The 16,181-nt window shown below is 39.1% G+C and overlaps 1 protein-coding gene across 1 annotated transcript; it reads left to right on the forward strand.

The window, feature by feature from the left end:
• Positions 1-6,030: 6,030 nt before the first annotated feature.
• SPATA4 (spermatogenesis associated 4) lies at positions 6,031-15,358 on the forward strand. The gene is made up of 6 exons (XM_077144607.1): positions 6,031-6,261; positions 7,004-7,133; positions 7,536-7,654; positions 7,761-7,981; positions 11,969-12,085; positions 15,130-15,358. The coding sequence occupies exons 1-6, from the start codon at positions 6,044-6,046 to the stop codon at positions 15,198-15,200; spliced, it is 876 nt and encodes a 291-aa protein (XP_077000722.1). The 5' UTR covers positions 6,031-6,043; the 3' UTR covers positions 15,201-15,358.
• The last annotated feature ends 823 nt before the right edge of the window (positions 15,359-16,181 follow it).

Below are 16,181 nucleotides of genomic sequence, written 5' to 3' on the forward strand. Positions count from 1 at the left end.
TCCAAGAGTGCTAAAAAAAACGTTGGAGACTGGAACCCACTGCCCTGCCAGGTGAAGGTTTGTTGCTGTGGTGATACGCATATGAATACCAAGCAAATGGGAAACAGCAAATCAATCCCTTTTCCCTTTCTCATGCTCCCTAGTCTAGCTCTAGTTCCCACTATTGGAAGAATTGACTAGTAGGCCGGCAAAGGAAACATCACCTCGTAGAGTCCTAGCTCCAGTATCATCACTGAGAAGAGTAAGGTAGAGTGTTATTTTTTAGGTGCAGGGTCCAGGAATCGATCCCAGATCTTCCACACGGAAAGCGAGCATTCTACCACCACCCGTGCACACTAAGGTAGAGTGTTTTTGAAACAGAGATGCGTTTACTTAATTATTGGCACATTTATTACAGGAAAGAGTTCTAACTCCTTAGCAAGTCTGTTCACAATTAAACCCTCTACCTATTTATCTATCTATCAATTACCTCTCTACCTATTACCTCCCAAATCTTGGATGAGCTCTCATACAATGCCTAAACACGTTATGGAGCTGAATGGGTTATTTGTGATTTTCTGAAATTCATCATATCCTTTCATTTCTCTATGCCATTTTTTTTTTAACATGGACAGGCTCAGAGAACCAAACCTGGGTCTCCAGCATGGCAGGCGAGAACTCTGCCACTGAGCCACCATTGCACCGCCTCTCTATGACTTTGCTAATATCCGTCACCCCTCTCTTCACCCAAAAGATTTCCACTGAACTTAGAAACAATTTTTCATTCTTACTGAGCTCTTACTAAGTGCTGTGCACCATTCTAGACTTTTTACATATTTAACTGGTTTATTTAATTGTCGCAACAATCCTTGCTGTACATCCTATTTTACAAATGAAAAATAGTTAAACATGTCACCTAGCTAATAATAGTTAGCATCCATTCTTCAAAGCCCATGTCTCAATGAGTTCAAAATATTATCTGATGTGATACAGATGAAAAAAGTTCTCCTCTGAGATGACTTCCTAAATTATTTGCTTCCTTCCCAGCACAGCCCTTAAGTACATGTAATCTTTGCAATAATATTTGTATTTTTGTATGGTGGTTTGCAGCTGTACATACCCCAGAAAACATGTTCTTGAATTTAATCCATTCTTTTTGGGTATAAATGGGACCTTTTGATGAAGCTACTTCATTTAAGGTGTGACCCACTCAATCAGAATGGGTCTTAATTCTCTTTTATAAGAGAATGAAATTCAGACAAAGAGAGAGAAAACCATGGAAGCAAGAAGCTGAAAGGAACGAAACCCCCAAAGAGATCAGCAGATGCCAGCACGAGCCTTGCCACGTGGCAACGGAGCCAAGGATGGCTGGCAGTTGGAGCCAAGGATGGCTGGCAGCTGGTCTTAAGAAAAGAAGCATCATCTTGAATGCCTTGATTTGGACATTTTCTTGATCTCAAACTGTAAGCTAATAAATCCTCATTGTTTAAGCTACCCCATTTCATGATATCTGGTTTAAATACCCTAGGAAACTAAAATACTTTGTGTCCATCCCCTATATATAATCTAGTGTACATCTCTCTGTTAGAACTTCCTGCAATGATGTAAACATGTTACATCTATGCTGTCCAAAATGACAGCCATTAGTTACATGGGCTATTGTGAAAGAGAAGTTGGAGTCGAGTTTGCAGACTGTAGAACTTATTCAGGACACCAAAGTTTGCCGCAGAAGCAGAAGTGAGACTGGAAACAGCTTTGGGGTTCTAGGGATGGCAAACAATTTTTATAGCCGTAAAAAAGCAGTTAGTTTGATTCCTATTGATTGGACAAGGGTTTATCTGTCTTTATTGGGGTGAATTTACGGCAGGTGGGCTTTATTTTTTATTGGGTAAAAAGTATTGAACTAGGAGCTTGACCAGCAGTCTGTGTCAGCTGCCTTGGCGGGGATTTCAAATTTGAAAAGATAAGGGAAGACATTATTTTTTATTTGTTTGATTTTGGTTCAATTTATTGATTGTAAAATTGTAAAATGTTGTCAATCTCTCTTTCACCATTAAAAATCTTTCAGGTTTTATCTCCAATTTCATGGGTTAGCTGAAGCTCAAGATTTTCATTATCCTATTCATGCTGGTTTTGTTTCCTCAATTACATCATTTGTAGAGTTAGTGGCTGCATAGTAGCATTTAAGAGTAGAAAGAGCTGAAGTGGCTGAGGGATATTATGAATATAATTAAGAGGATAACAAAGGCCTCTATTATAGCCAAGGTCCCCGTGACCCTAGAAGCCAATCAAAAAGAGACTCAGAGAAGTCAGAGTTGGGAGGAGTGTAGGTTGATTTGACTGCTTCTCTATCTTGAGTATCTGGTACCACTTCCTCTTGATAAACATCTTCTTTATTGCCATTTATAGTACAGAGCACTGGGTCTCCATAGTGCACACATCTCCTTGGGAAGCCAGAAGATAGTCTAATAATGCCAGTTAATTTGCTAAGTTATTTTGCAAAGTTCTAATACTTTGACAGCTAGTGAGCTGATGGCCTACCTAAGTGGGAGATAGATTTCACTAACTCTAAAGCTACCTTTTCTAATATCATCTGTAATCTTATAGAGAATCTTACAACACAGGAGATGTCTGCCCCAAAGACAAAGTGAACAGTGCACCCCATGAGCTTAGATTGGGTTACAGGTTTTTCCATGATCTATTGAGAGCTGCCTCTAGTCTGGTAATTATCTTTTTGTAAGTTTTTATAGAACGGTAAGAGTCATAGGCCCTTATGCTCCTAATTTTTCCTTTTGGGAGCTTGTTGTAAATAGCCATTTGGGAAATGGCATAAGCTATATAACATGAGCTGACCCAATCTACAGGCAATCCTCTATATGTCTTGTGGCCACATACAAAATAATGTCCTTGAAGACCTTAATAAGGTTGCCTATTGCCTTTAAGGAACGGGATACTGGCTTGTAGAGCTAAGTGAATATCAACTCCAAAAGGAGAATCATAACCATCATTATTTTCAACACTATCTGATCCCTTAGTTCCATTTAATCAATAATTTCCTTTTCCCGAACTTTCAGCCTACCAGAAATGTGTGCTTTAAGTGGAATAGTTTCTAATGTTATTAAAACCTCAGGGTGCTTGGAGAAAATTAGTGGGTGACTCTAAAGGGAGTTTGGCTCCTACAGTGTGCTCCTGGCTCCTGAAAGTAAAAGGAGTTTTGCCACATAGAATGGAGCATTTACTATACAGGGTGCCTACTTTTTTCTGCCTGGTTTCTAGTGAAAATACCACTTTCCTTGGATTAGAGAGGGTATACTGTTACCCTAGGCTCAGGGGCTCTTAAGGGACAGCCAGAGTCATTGTAAAAGGGAGATCCATCTGATTGCGACTTGATGTTTCCTGTCAGGGCCAGGTCTAAAAGTGTAAGAGGGATGGTTATTAGAAGAGTACCTGTTTCAGGACTAAGTGGGGGTGGGGGTGGGCACAGACCTGGCAGTTACTGATTGGTCTCATTTGCTATATGGTATGCTGGAAGGACAAAGGAATTGTGTTCATCTTAAGAGTGCACAGGGCATGGATAGCATAACGAGGAGATAAAAGAAAATCATGGTAATCATAGCTACTATTGGGAATGGATATTGGACACTTGACGCTGTACGGGATGAATAAGAGCATTTAGATAGATGGTGAAAAAGGAAAAGACAGAGAAGATACGGAAGTTCGGGCATGTCTTGATTCATGATCTTGGGCATCATCTATTCATTCCAATGTCTTGGGCAGAAGCTGTCTACTTGTGAAGCTGTCAGATGCTGTCTGCTTGTGAAATCATTGCATGAATTTTAGCTTGAGATCCAAAAGGAGTAAACTCTCAAGGACTCGAACTCATTTTAGGAATTGACCGGTGGACCCATGGTCAATTCCCCATAGTTTCACTGCAGTAGTAGTGGTCAACAATACTTAACAAGGCCTTTTCCATCTAGGTTTTAAGTAGGCTTTCGTTGCTGTCCTTTTCAGTACATCATGTGTCTGGATTGAAGGTCATGTTCACTCCACTGTAGGGGAATCTCGGCAAAGGCAGCCTGGATCTCTGAATGGTGGAACTGGGCATATATGATCAGTCCCTTACAATAATCATCAATTTTACTTTGTAATATGCTGGAGCCCAGTAAGTAGGAGAAATAGCCTCAAAGATCTTCCCATTATGATTTCATAGGTTAGTCGGTATTTTCTTGATGGGGTAAAGCTTATGGCCATCAAGGCTAAGGGAAGAACCCTAAGCTAAGATGGAAAGAAAGGGGTTCAAAATTTAGTTAATTTAAGTTTTAAGATACTATTTGTTCTTTCTACCTTTCCTGAGACTTGAGGGTGGTAAGGAGAGTGAAGCTTTTGGCTGATTTTTCAGCCAAAATTTTTCAGACCCTGAAAAATTCCTTGATTGAAGTTCCAGTAAATTGAGAACCTCTGTTGCTTGAAGGAATCGCAAGGAACACCCCCCTTGCAAAGTTTTTTAGCTACTGTGGGGGCAATAGCCTTGTGACAGGAAAAAGTCACTATTCATCTAGAAAACAGACACACAACAACAAGTACATATTCATATCCCATAGAAGGGAGTAGTTGTATAAAGTCCATGTAAGAAGTTTAATGGGGTCCTGTAGGTCAATGTGTTTGACCTGCTCCACCTTTACAGTTTTACAAGAGTTATGTTAATAGACAGGTGGGACATAACTTATATACCAACCTTGCCTCTTGTTTAAAGTGCCCCCTCCCATTTTTTCACTAAAGATGAAGCTTTGACCTGTATTTGATCGCAAGCACTTTCAGAGAAGCATCAAAGTAAAACAATGTAACTGACAAAAAATGACTTTTTGTGGCAAGTAGTGTTTTGTCATTTAGGGTTAAGTAAAATTATGATAAGCCTATACTGTTGTTTATCATCATATTGGTCATTAACAGGACATATCATGGAAGGTGAGAACATTATCAAATCTCTAGGAATTTCATATAATCTCTACATATTAATATGAATAACATGTTACGCGTACAAATTTAACCAACAGAAGGTTTTAAAAAAACCTCCTTTAATTTGATCACACTTTCCTTGCAACTCATATCAAATGAGCCTATTTCTAGCACCTCTCTTTTTACAAGGTGAAGGAACAAATCCTTTTTGTAATTTTCCAGGGGCTCTCTGGAAAACCCAAAACAGTTAGAAATAGAAAAGATTTTGAGGAGGCAAAATGTTAAAAGTTGTTGGGAGGTTTGACCACTTGTCTAAACAGGGCCTTGGGACACAGATAATCAATAGTTAATTACCTATTTAACAAAGGAACAAAATTTTTTTTAAGTATATATAAGAGGTAACATGATTGGAAAAAATAAGGAAACAAAAACTTAGTTCTTTTAAAAGTGAGAAGACTTGTTCTCTTAAACAATACATGATGATAAGGTCAATATAAATATTAATGAGGATATTATTCTAATATGATGTAGAATCTTTGTTTCTGAGGCTCATGCATACTAAGGTGTCTTTGTGACGTGTACAAATATAACCCACAAATTGTTTTCAAATATGTAATTTTATGAACATTTACTGCAATAATTAAGAAAATAGGCACGGTAAATTTTGTACACAGCAAACATTTATTAATATCAAATTTGCAGGTTTTCCCTGACATTTGGAGCAAAACACCACCACCTATCTTTCTCAATCCTGAAACATAAAACAGCCATTCCTCCGAAGCCTCTCAACATCACTCCTCAAAATGACGGATTGATAACAGGCCTTCCTTCACCTGGGACTCAATCACAAAATCCAGAACGCAAATTAACGAGCAAAAAGACACGGAAGAAGAGAAAACGCTCGAGCTTATTTATGAGTGAACGCAGCCAACCAACACTGAGGTTGAAGGTCCCCAAGCTGCGCCCACGTCCACGGGGCGGGGATTTGGGTCCCGGGTGCAGAGAGCGACCCAGGGTAGGAGAAGTGGGGGGAGGGGAAGCGGGAGGGGGGGAGGGAGCCCCGCCTCCCCCTCCCCCGCCGCAGTTGCCATGGAAACCAAAAACTGCCATGGCTGCCGCCGGCCTGGGACGAAGGCTGGGGACACTGCGGGCGGCAGCCCCCGCGGACTCACCGTTCACTTCCCCGCCGGCAGCAGCTCCGGTCCGAGCGCGCCCGAGGCAGGGTCTGGTTTACCCGCAGCCTCCCAAGAGCTGCCGCCTGTGTCGCTCGGTTCTGCGCTGGCTCCAGGGCCTGGAGCTCAGCTTCTTCCCCAGGAACATCAGCAGGTCCTCGGCGGGACCCCAGACCCCGCCCTCGGGCCGCCGGCGCCTGGGGTTGCCTCCGCAGCCTGGTTTCTGTTTCAGATTCCCAGCCCACCCTCCTGCCACACTCACGCACAGAAACACTTCTCCCTTCCCCTGAAAGATAGGATGAGGCATTTCACTCACGTGTTTATTCTTTCAGTCACTGACTTGTAGACTGACTACCATAGAATGCTTTGATGGCTGCAAACGGTTACAGGGTCCCTTTCATCAGGGGCGTTGGACATTCATTCTAGCGGAGACCACTTAACCCTCCGACTGAGATGAGGTCTGCTTTGAGGGCTCTCAGGGATTTTTTTTTTTTTTTAAGGGGCCGCTTCACTGCAGCCCCTTTGAACAAAATTGACAGTTAATATTTGCTTTGGGAATGCAAACTAAATTCCTTAAAATGAAGACGTTTAATCTTTTGCAGGCAAGGACTCTCGTTTGCTAATTTCACTATTCTGTACAAAGATGTGTCTGAATCAGAAACTTTAATGTGCACGGGAAGCACCTAGGATCTTGAAAAATGCAGATTCAATACAAATGAATAGTTTTATCAAAATGCTATTCATTAACAGGGATCCACCTTAGAGCAATGATCTAAGAAGACTTTATAATTTAATTCTTGTCAGCATGGACTATTAGGTGGGCATAAATTAATTGCAAAATAGTACACACTGTACAATAAACTACATTTTTTTGTTTTCCTGTTGCTATAAATCAGGGATTTTTCAAATGGCTACCTGATTGCAGAAATATTCAGTATGTACTACCCCCGAGACCTTAAGGTGTCATCCTTTGAAAACGGAACCTCTTTAAAAGTCAAGTTGGATAACTGGGCACAGTTGGAGAAGGTAAATTAGCAATCATTTAAGCTTAAGTGTTAAGAAATTTGTTTAAAAAAGTGCACTTGTAATATCTGGAATATCTGTGTTTGGGGGGGGACTGGATTGTGTGCTGGAATACATAGTCCCACTGTGTTAGCAACTTGTTCCCATATGTGACAAAGTAGCTTATTAAATTCCAGGGGTTTATGCTGTGGGTTATCTCGAAACTGCACATAATCATTTCAAATGAGTGTGGGATATAATGGTTGGTTCTCTTGCTGAATACTGTTCTCTTTTAATAATTAAAACATCGAACATCAGAAAATTAGCTGAGAGATAAATGAAAGGGGAGGTTCAAGTGAATTCACAATAATTGAAAATTTTTATAGAACCGCTTAGGATGAAAATATTTTCTTTCTACTATTGCAGTTCCTGTCAAGAAAAAAAATCAAATTACCTAAAGAACTAATCCATGGAACTATACATTGTAAAGCCGGAGTACCTGAAATACTGATCCAAGAGGTTTACACTTTGTTAACACATCGAGAGTGAGTTATTTGGAATTTTCTAGTAATTCAATTTAAAGTAAAACTTTTGGTAATATAAACTTCACTGAAGTGCGTCTCCTGAACAGTGTTTTCTTTTTTATTCCAGGGTTAAAAGTATCCAGGAGGACCTCGTGAATTTCACAGACTATAGTTACCAGATGCATTTGCCTCTGGTTCCCAGGTCTACAGCTTCAAAATCTATTAAAGATAACATTAGGTTATCAGAATTAATGAGCAACCCCAACATGCTCAACAATGAACTTAAAGTCGAGTTCCTCTTCCTTTTACAGATGTTGCAAAGAAAGTTAAGCAGAAAATTGAATCCAGGTAAGTTTTCCTTGGAAACCGTCCGCTGAGTTCTTCCAAACCCAATGAGGTTATTCTTGAGCAGAGATGAAAGAGAAGCCTGCCGCTGGCCCATTTCTCCTTTCTTCTGTCATTGGTTTAAAGGGCAACGCCCTCACCATGCTAGCAGTGGAATGGTTTACTTTATCATTGGAGTGCTTTAAGTACAATTCGTTCTTTTTGATGAACATAGAGCCCATTGCAGTGTATAAAAATTTTTCTTTTTAGAAAAAAACGTTAGCCGAGCCGTTCATGTAAAATCTCATGGGAAACTAGTAGTTCATATATCAGCTCAAGTAACTAAAGAAGATGGGTATGTTTGACATTTCATCAGGTTCTAAGTATTTTAGGAAAGGCCTGGCTTGCCATGATTCACATTTCCACGGTACCCTTGTTGATATGTAGATAAAGGGGCAGATTGGGGCAACCCCTGGCAACTTTTCAGAGGTGTCAGTGATAATTCTCTGAGCTTCCAAAGCATTTGTCATCAGAGTCCCAGGCAGACTGCAAACAAAGTATGTGACCTTTGTCCTTGTGCTTTTCCAGCACTCATTCAGTACACCACTCATGTCTTGGAATCTTTTTTTTTTTTTTTTTTTTACATGGGCAGGCACCGGGAATCGAACCTGGGTCCTCTGGCATCGCAGACAAGCATTCCTACCTGCTGAGCCACCGTGGCCCGCCCATGTCTTGGAATCTTATCTCCCTTGATTCCACACACTTAGAAACCTCATAATTTCTATTGTCTTCCCAAACCATTCAGGCAACCAGGCAGATATAGGTCATTAGGTTTTCTTTCCCTTTTGAACTCCATTTACTAAAAAGAAGAATCACATTCTATTGGTCTGTGGGAGGAGAGGAGAGCAGCAGCTTTTCCCAACATCGTAAGATACATACTTTCATTTTTGTTCTCCTCTCCTGGGTCCATTCTTCTGACTATTATTTTCTTTCTTCTTCCTTGATTCTTTCTCCTCTTTCACTCATGAATTCGTGAGTAAAGAATGCGTAAAGATTATTAATCCTATTGTTGAATTTTATCTTCAAATGCATGGTTTTAAACACTGAAATTTTGTGGTGAAATTTATCACACATGCATTTAATGCATATGTACAATGGAAGTAAGACTGATAAAAACAAATAAGCATTTGTGTAGCCCTGTGTAGTTTTAAGAAATTACCACTACCTTCGCAATCCTGACTTTGGCATTCTCTATTGCAGCCTTCACCCCACCCCCACCCCCACCCCCGTCCTCTTGCCTCTGTTCATACTTTTCTTGATTTAGACAGTCTTATTATCTATGCACACTGTTTATATATCATTCTTAATTGCATTCATACGTATTTCTTAGTTGTGATATAGTTGATTTTATCAAACTTTGTAGTAGGCAGAACGCTTACTGCCACCACCCTAAGTTGTTTATACCCGAATCCCTGAAATCTGTGAATATCTTACATGTCATGGAAGAAGGGACTTTGCAGATGTAATTAAAGTTATGGCCCTTAAAATGGGGAGATTATTCTAGATTATCTGACTGGGCTCAGTTGAATCAGATGAGCCCTTAAAAAGCGGAGCTTGTTCTCCAACTGGAATCAGAAAGATGCAGCAGAGGGAGAAGTGAGAGAGATCTGAAGCATGAGAGGGTCTCGACCTCATGTTGCTGGAATGCCACATGGGCAGCGTTTAGGAGCAATTAACAGCCCTCAGCTGAAGGCCAGCAAGGAAATGAGGCCCTCACCCAAAAGGAACTGAATTCAGTCAACAAAACAGGATGAACTTGGAAGCAGACTCACCCCCAGACCTTCCAGAAAGCAATACCTGCCAACACCTTGATTTCAGATGTGGGACTCTTACTAGAGTACTCAGACTTCTATGCCCAGACCTCCGACCTACAAAACTGTGAGATTAAAATGAAAAAAAATCTTCCTCTTTTAAGTCACTCAGTTTGTACACTTTGTTATGGCAGAAATGAAAACTGGAATGTACAAATTTCAGAGTTAGGACTGTTGGCATCAGGAGACTCTAAATAAATTCTCCTATATTTAAACTTTAATAGTTAGCCTTCCACTTTTAAGCTTTTAATTCTTCTGCAATTGGTATGGAGAAAAAAAAACGATCTCAGCACCATTTTTTGTATTTTTCTTTTCCCAGTGACTTGCAATTCCCTTGTTTTGTTTCTGTGTACATATGTGTCGTTTCTAGGCTCTCTCGAATTTTATCTACATGTATGCCACTTCAACACCCACACTGCCTTAACTACCATCATTTTATAATAAGTGTATCTAGGTGTACATATAGTAAGTGGAAAAGCAAGTCCCCCATTTTATTCTTTTATGAAGTATCCTGTTTCATGGACAGTTGCCATTTTATTTGCCACTAAGTTTACTGTTACTTTACTGTTATGAATCCACTAACATTGATTATTGTTATATTTACATTCACCTATATTACTTTATACTTTTGATCTGCTCTTTTTTTCTGTTTCTTGTTTTTGTCTCACTTATCTTTTCTTCTTTTGGCTTGATTTTTTTTCAAAGGCTTTCTTCCCACTACAGATTTGGAAATGAAAAAAAATGTCTTCTCTTTTTAGTGCCATCCTAGACATTTCCACATGCACATTTAGCTTCCTCTAAAATCCGTCAGTACCTTTACCCTTCCTCAGCACCACGAGGACTTTGGGACACTGTGGTTCTTTTCACTCCCTGCCAAAATTTTTTTGTTGTCCAGCATTTTAATTCTGCCTGGTTTTATTTAAGAGAAAAAAAATCAGGGACATTATTTTTCATACATAATGTTTGCTTCCATTTAGTCTACCTCACTATTACTTCTACTCATTGCTTCTAGTTCTAATTTCTAGAACAAAGCTCAACTATTCCACTTAGTCTTCTAGGTAAAAGTCATGATACCTTTGCACAAAAAGCTAACCTGTATCTCTGTCATCATCTTTTGGAAACAGTTTCTCTTTAGTGATGGAGCATCTCAACCTTTCAGATCATTGAACAGCAGTGCTCTCTTATTTTGATTCTTGAGACTGCTGATTTTAAGTTTCCCGTCTGTTGCCAAAGTAGTAACTGTCCTAACTATAGTTCTGGGAATGCTACAAAGTAGGGTTGTGTTTAGTGTTTGCAGGACAACACTGATGAGTGAAACTTACTTGAGACACTCCTTCAAGCCTCACTGCAGGGGGGCTGTAGAGGAGTAAGTGCTCTTTGGAAGCTCAGGGAAATTGATGTCCAAGTGTGAAGGTTTAATGAGAAATATGGGAAACACAGAAATAACTTTTCAGACTCTATTTTTTGTACTATAAAAACCTTTGCAAATGAAACAGATGCTGTATGATTTCATTATACAAAAAATAAAAATAGGTAAAACTAACCCCTGATGATGGAAGTCAGGATAGTGTTTTCCTTTGAGGACAGTATCTGGCTGGGACAGAACGTGGGTTCTGGGGTGCAGGTAATATACTATTCCTTCATCTGGCTGGCTTACCCAGGCGAATTCACTCCAAAAACTTCATGAAACTGCAAACTCAAGATTTCTTTACTTTTCTATATATATGCTATCAATGAATAAAAAGTCACAAAAAAAGTAACAGGAACATAAAGATAGTGCCTTAACATTTTCTAAATGTTGCACAACTTCACTTTGTTTTTATCCCTTTTCATTTTCTGACTTGCATTATGGTCATTTTTAAATGCAGTTTTATTGAGTAGTTTGTATTATTTTAACACTGCTTATGCTCCTCTAATCAGACAAATGGTACAGATGGGCAAGTAAGTATTTTGGGTATCAAAAGTATTGTGAAAGACGTGTGTGTGGGGGTAGCAGGTTACAACATATGTATTCACACCACTCTAATGAATAGAAAACATTTGTCTAAATACTTTACTTAAATTTTAAATTATGGTGTCTTGTTTTGACAATGACCATTATGATTTCTTTAGAAACATTTTTTATGTTTCTATTTTATAGACTGGTTTGAGGTCAAACCAACAGTAGGAGAAATGACTTTCCATCATCTTCCTCCCCAAACCACTGGGCGCAGAAATAATTTAAAGATGCCAAGGGAAAAAGTTCGTCCTGTTAAACGTAAGTATTTTTTTTTAACACTTCACTTGCAAAATGGAATTATTTTTGTGTTGGTTTTACTTTGTTCAGTTAAAATTTTAAAGGCAGTTCAAATGTTGGGCTAGGCAGTCGATCTAAAACTGGGTATTACTGGTAGACTTCTTTTGGCTTGTTGATAGGTGGGAGGTGAATCTAAATACCACTAAGTACCAGTCACATGAGCTGACTTCCCACTATTGGATTCGTTTCTATTCTGATTTATCCTTAAATAGGTGAAGCTGGAAGAGGGGACGCTGGTTGACAGAACTCAGCACTGTCCAGCTATTGAAGCATGAATTAGTACTAAGACAGATGCAGATTCTTACAGATCTAGACTTCCCAATCACTGGTACTACAAGAAGTCATTGCTTAAATCTCTGTTAACATTTATGTTGTAGCAAGCTAGGTCCCACAAGCTAAAGTTTTGTATAGCTCTGTTTTTATATTCTTTAGTATTGTATGTTTATATTTTATATACTTTATATTAAAATTTTTGTTTTATTCTATATCTTTGTATTTTCAAATGATTGAAAAATACAGCAAAAGAAATATAATATTTCCTGATGTGAACATTACATTAAATTCAAAGTTTCATGTTCAAAAATAAATTAGCATCGGAACACCAGCCACACCTGTTTGTTTCATTCTTTCTGTAGCTGCTTTTGTGCTAGAATGGCAGAGTTGTACAGTTGTGACAGCAACCATGCAGCCCGTGAAACAGAATTACAGAATTTAGCATATGAAATTCTGTATTTCATATGCTAAGGGGGCTTATTTGGATAGCTTTTTTTACTAAACTTATTCGTTATTTATCTGAAATTCACATTTAACTGGACATCCTATATTTCTTCTGGCAACCTATTGCAGCCTAAGATATTTACAATTTTAGCCTTCATAGAAAATGTTTGTGGTCCAGTGCTGCAGAGCATGTTTCCTAAACTGTTAATGGGGATTTCATGGGGGATTTGATCTGGGGTGGGTGGGGAGATTCCTTGTATATATGAGATCTGGGAAAGCAATGCCAAAGGGATTTTTTTTTTAACTTAGGACTTCTCAGGGCCTTTCAAATGCTAATATATGCATTATCAATATCAAAGAGGACAGGTGTGCAATGAAGTATTTCCTAAAATCTATCTGATCACACCTCACTGTTAATTTGTCTCAGTTAATGGTCTTGTGGAACTAAGTTCCTCAGAGCACACTTTCAGATATCCAGATACCAGGCAGCCCGTCTTGAGCCCAGTAACTCATCATGTGCATGGTCCTTAGCATGATAGATCCTGTTTTAGTTTCACTGACTGCTTAAGCAAATGCCATGCCATGGGCTGAAACAATGGGAATTTATTAGCACACAGTTTTGAGGCTAAAGACAAAGTCCAAATCAAGGCATTATTCAATGCAATGTTTTCTTCCTGAAAACTGGTGTTTTGGGGCTGGCTGCTTTGTCTTGGGCTCCTTTGTCACATGGCAATGCACATAGCAGCCCCTCCGGGCCTCTCCCCTCTCTTGAGTTCCATTGATCTTGCTTCCATGACTTCCTATTTCTGCGTCTGAATTTCATTCTGTTTACAAAGGACAGTATTAAGATCCATCCATCTTAAGGTGGGCCACACCTAAACTGAAGTAACCTCATTAAAAGGTCCTATGTATAGTGGCTTCACACCCACAGGCATGGATTAAGTTTAAGAACATGTTCCTCTGGGGTACATACTGCTCAAAACCACACAGACCCAGCAGAAGTGCACACCAATGTTTCTGTGCAAATAAAAATCCATAGTTTCATCTTCTGGGTCTGGGAGAAAACTACAAACTATCATTACTTCAGATCAGGACCCCAAGGAAAATGGTTCTTGCCTTTACAATTTTAATCCTGTATAAACGGCTATAAGTTATCCCCCCTCCCATTTTGTTCTCTCAATGCTCTCTTTTATGATTCTCTGGATAATCTATGATTCCCTTTCACTGCAATGTCTCTTCCTCTCCTTTTCAAAATCACTGATGTGCTCATGAGAGTATATACCTGGAAGAAGAGATAACGACGGGAAGGACAACGTGCTCTTATCTCTTTGCTTCTCTGAATTCTGCTCAAGATATTTGAATTCTCTTAGTCTAGGTATACAGGAAATTAGTAAATGGTGTGGATCTGAATTTGCTAGTTATATACACTGAGAATTGTTTTGAATGGTTTCAATTTTGCTTCCCAAATTTAGTTGAAAGGATTCCATTTCAATTTTGTCTGAGAGGAGGGTAGTGTGATTAGCTCAGGTCAGTAACATATTTGAAAGTTAATGGAAGGAGGAGAGGCAAGAACACAAGGAGAGAAATTTAACCCTCTTTTACCATCTAAGATTGTGCCTAATGGACTGAAATTGTAGGCTGTTCATCTGATATACTTCTAATTAACAGAAAGGGATAAAAAAAATTTAACTTACACTTAACAAAAGTTAAGTATATTTAACAGAAGTTAAGTGTAAGTAGCTTGTTACCCTTGCTTTTTTTTTTTTAAGCTCCTGTACTTGTTTCCATAAATCTCACATCCAGAAAATAATGTGCTAAGAGAATATAGGTTTCTGAGTTGCCCAGGGCCATTCACATTAGAACTAAATGACCCATAGAGTCTGGGTGGCCAGGCTGGATGCCTCAGAGCAATCCAATTTTCAGGAACTGAATTATGAATTATGTAGATTTGCCAAATCTAAGTTCAAAACTGTGGCACTATTATCTCAGCTGCTTTCTGAAGCAATATCTAAAAATAGTTGAGTCATATTCAGTGTCAGATGTACCCAAAAAAGACCTGGTTATTTTTAGGCACTGCTTATGACTTTTGAAGGTGGGTGACATTCAGATTTTTTATTCCTGCCTACTATAATGCATCCTTTAAATATTGTTTACCAGGTATTTAGATTAATTTGTGCCCAGCCTGTTCCCATTCTGCTTATGTTTGATTTACTTAGAAACACTGATAGTTGTATAGATATTTAATAACCATGTATTGATTTTAATTTTGTTTTATTTAAATCTCCCAGCAAATGTAGGTAATGGTGGCAATCTACATAGAGAAGTTAATGTGAAAGAAGCTGGAAAATTGAGTCCATAATGAAATGATCAGAAATTTGGAAAAATGATCTGTCAAAGGGCTTTGAAGAAGTGATGCCACCATCTCTTGTCATACTATAGGGATCTAACCACCTATCTTGGATATATTTCAATAACTGTGTAAATTAAAGTGGAGTCATCCACACTTAGGCTAAAGAACATGTCTTCAGTGAATTAATGACGTTTCATTGAATACTTATTATGTGTGTGCCAGGTAATTTGGAAATACAAAATCAAATTTATTAGTATAGAACAAGCAAAAATAACTGAAAGTTACAGTTAAAGATATTTCGCCATGATGAGCAAGAATTCCTTCTCAAAAATTTCGTAGGAATGGTGAATTGACTTGAAATGTGTTTTCCTCATCAGAAATTCAAGGAGCCACTTCTTTTCCTGAAATTATATTTACACATCATATTTGTGGTAGGGAGAAGTCCACTGCGGGCTTCCCCTGGGACCACAGATAAAGCCAGTGCTCAGGACCAGGCGTGTATGCGTGGCAGGATGGAAATAGTCTCCTAGCAGATGCGGGGACTGCCAGTACCTTCTTTCCCTTTTGTCTTGAGCATATGTAAACCTCACAGGAGACAGTCTGATTCTGGTGGGTATGTTTGATGACATCCAGCTCACACCCCAGTGGTCTGTCTGTCCCTGGTAGGGAGGGAGTGGCTCTTCCACTACCCAGCACAAGAAACACGAGAGGGGAGCTGCTCACAGAACATCTCCCTACATCAGCTGTGGAGGGAGACCCACTGGCTACGGGAAACCGAGGCCCACTAATGAAGCTGAACTTGCTGTCTTTTCTCTACGCAAGTAAAACATCTTTCGGTCAGCAACTGTGAGCTCTGTTTTTGCTGGCGACCCAACCCCTATATTGGAGTAGCTTGACTTTTTACTTGTCTCTCCTTCTGACTGACGGCATTCATTAATTAAACTTTCATTCTGAAGAATACTTATTATACATTGGCCCACAGAAAACCTT

Source organism: Tamandua tetradactyla, chromosome 26 (assembly GCF_023851605.1).
Source record: "Tamandua tetradactyla isolate mTamTet1 chromosome 26, mTamTet1.pri, whole genome shotgun sequence".
NCBI classification, from domain to species: domain Eukaryota; kingdom Metazoa; phylum Chordata; class Mammalia; order Pilosa; family Myrmecophagidae; genus Tamandua; species Tamandua tetradactyla.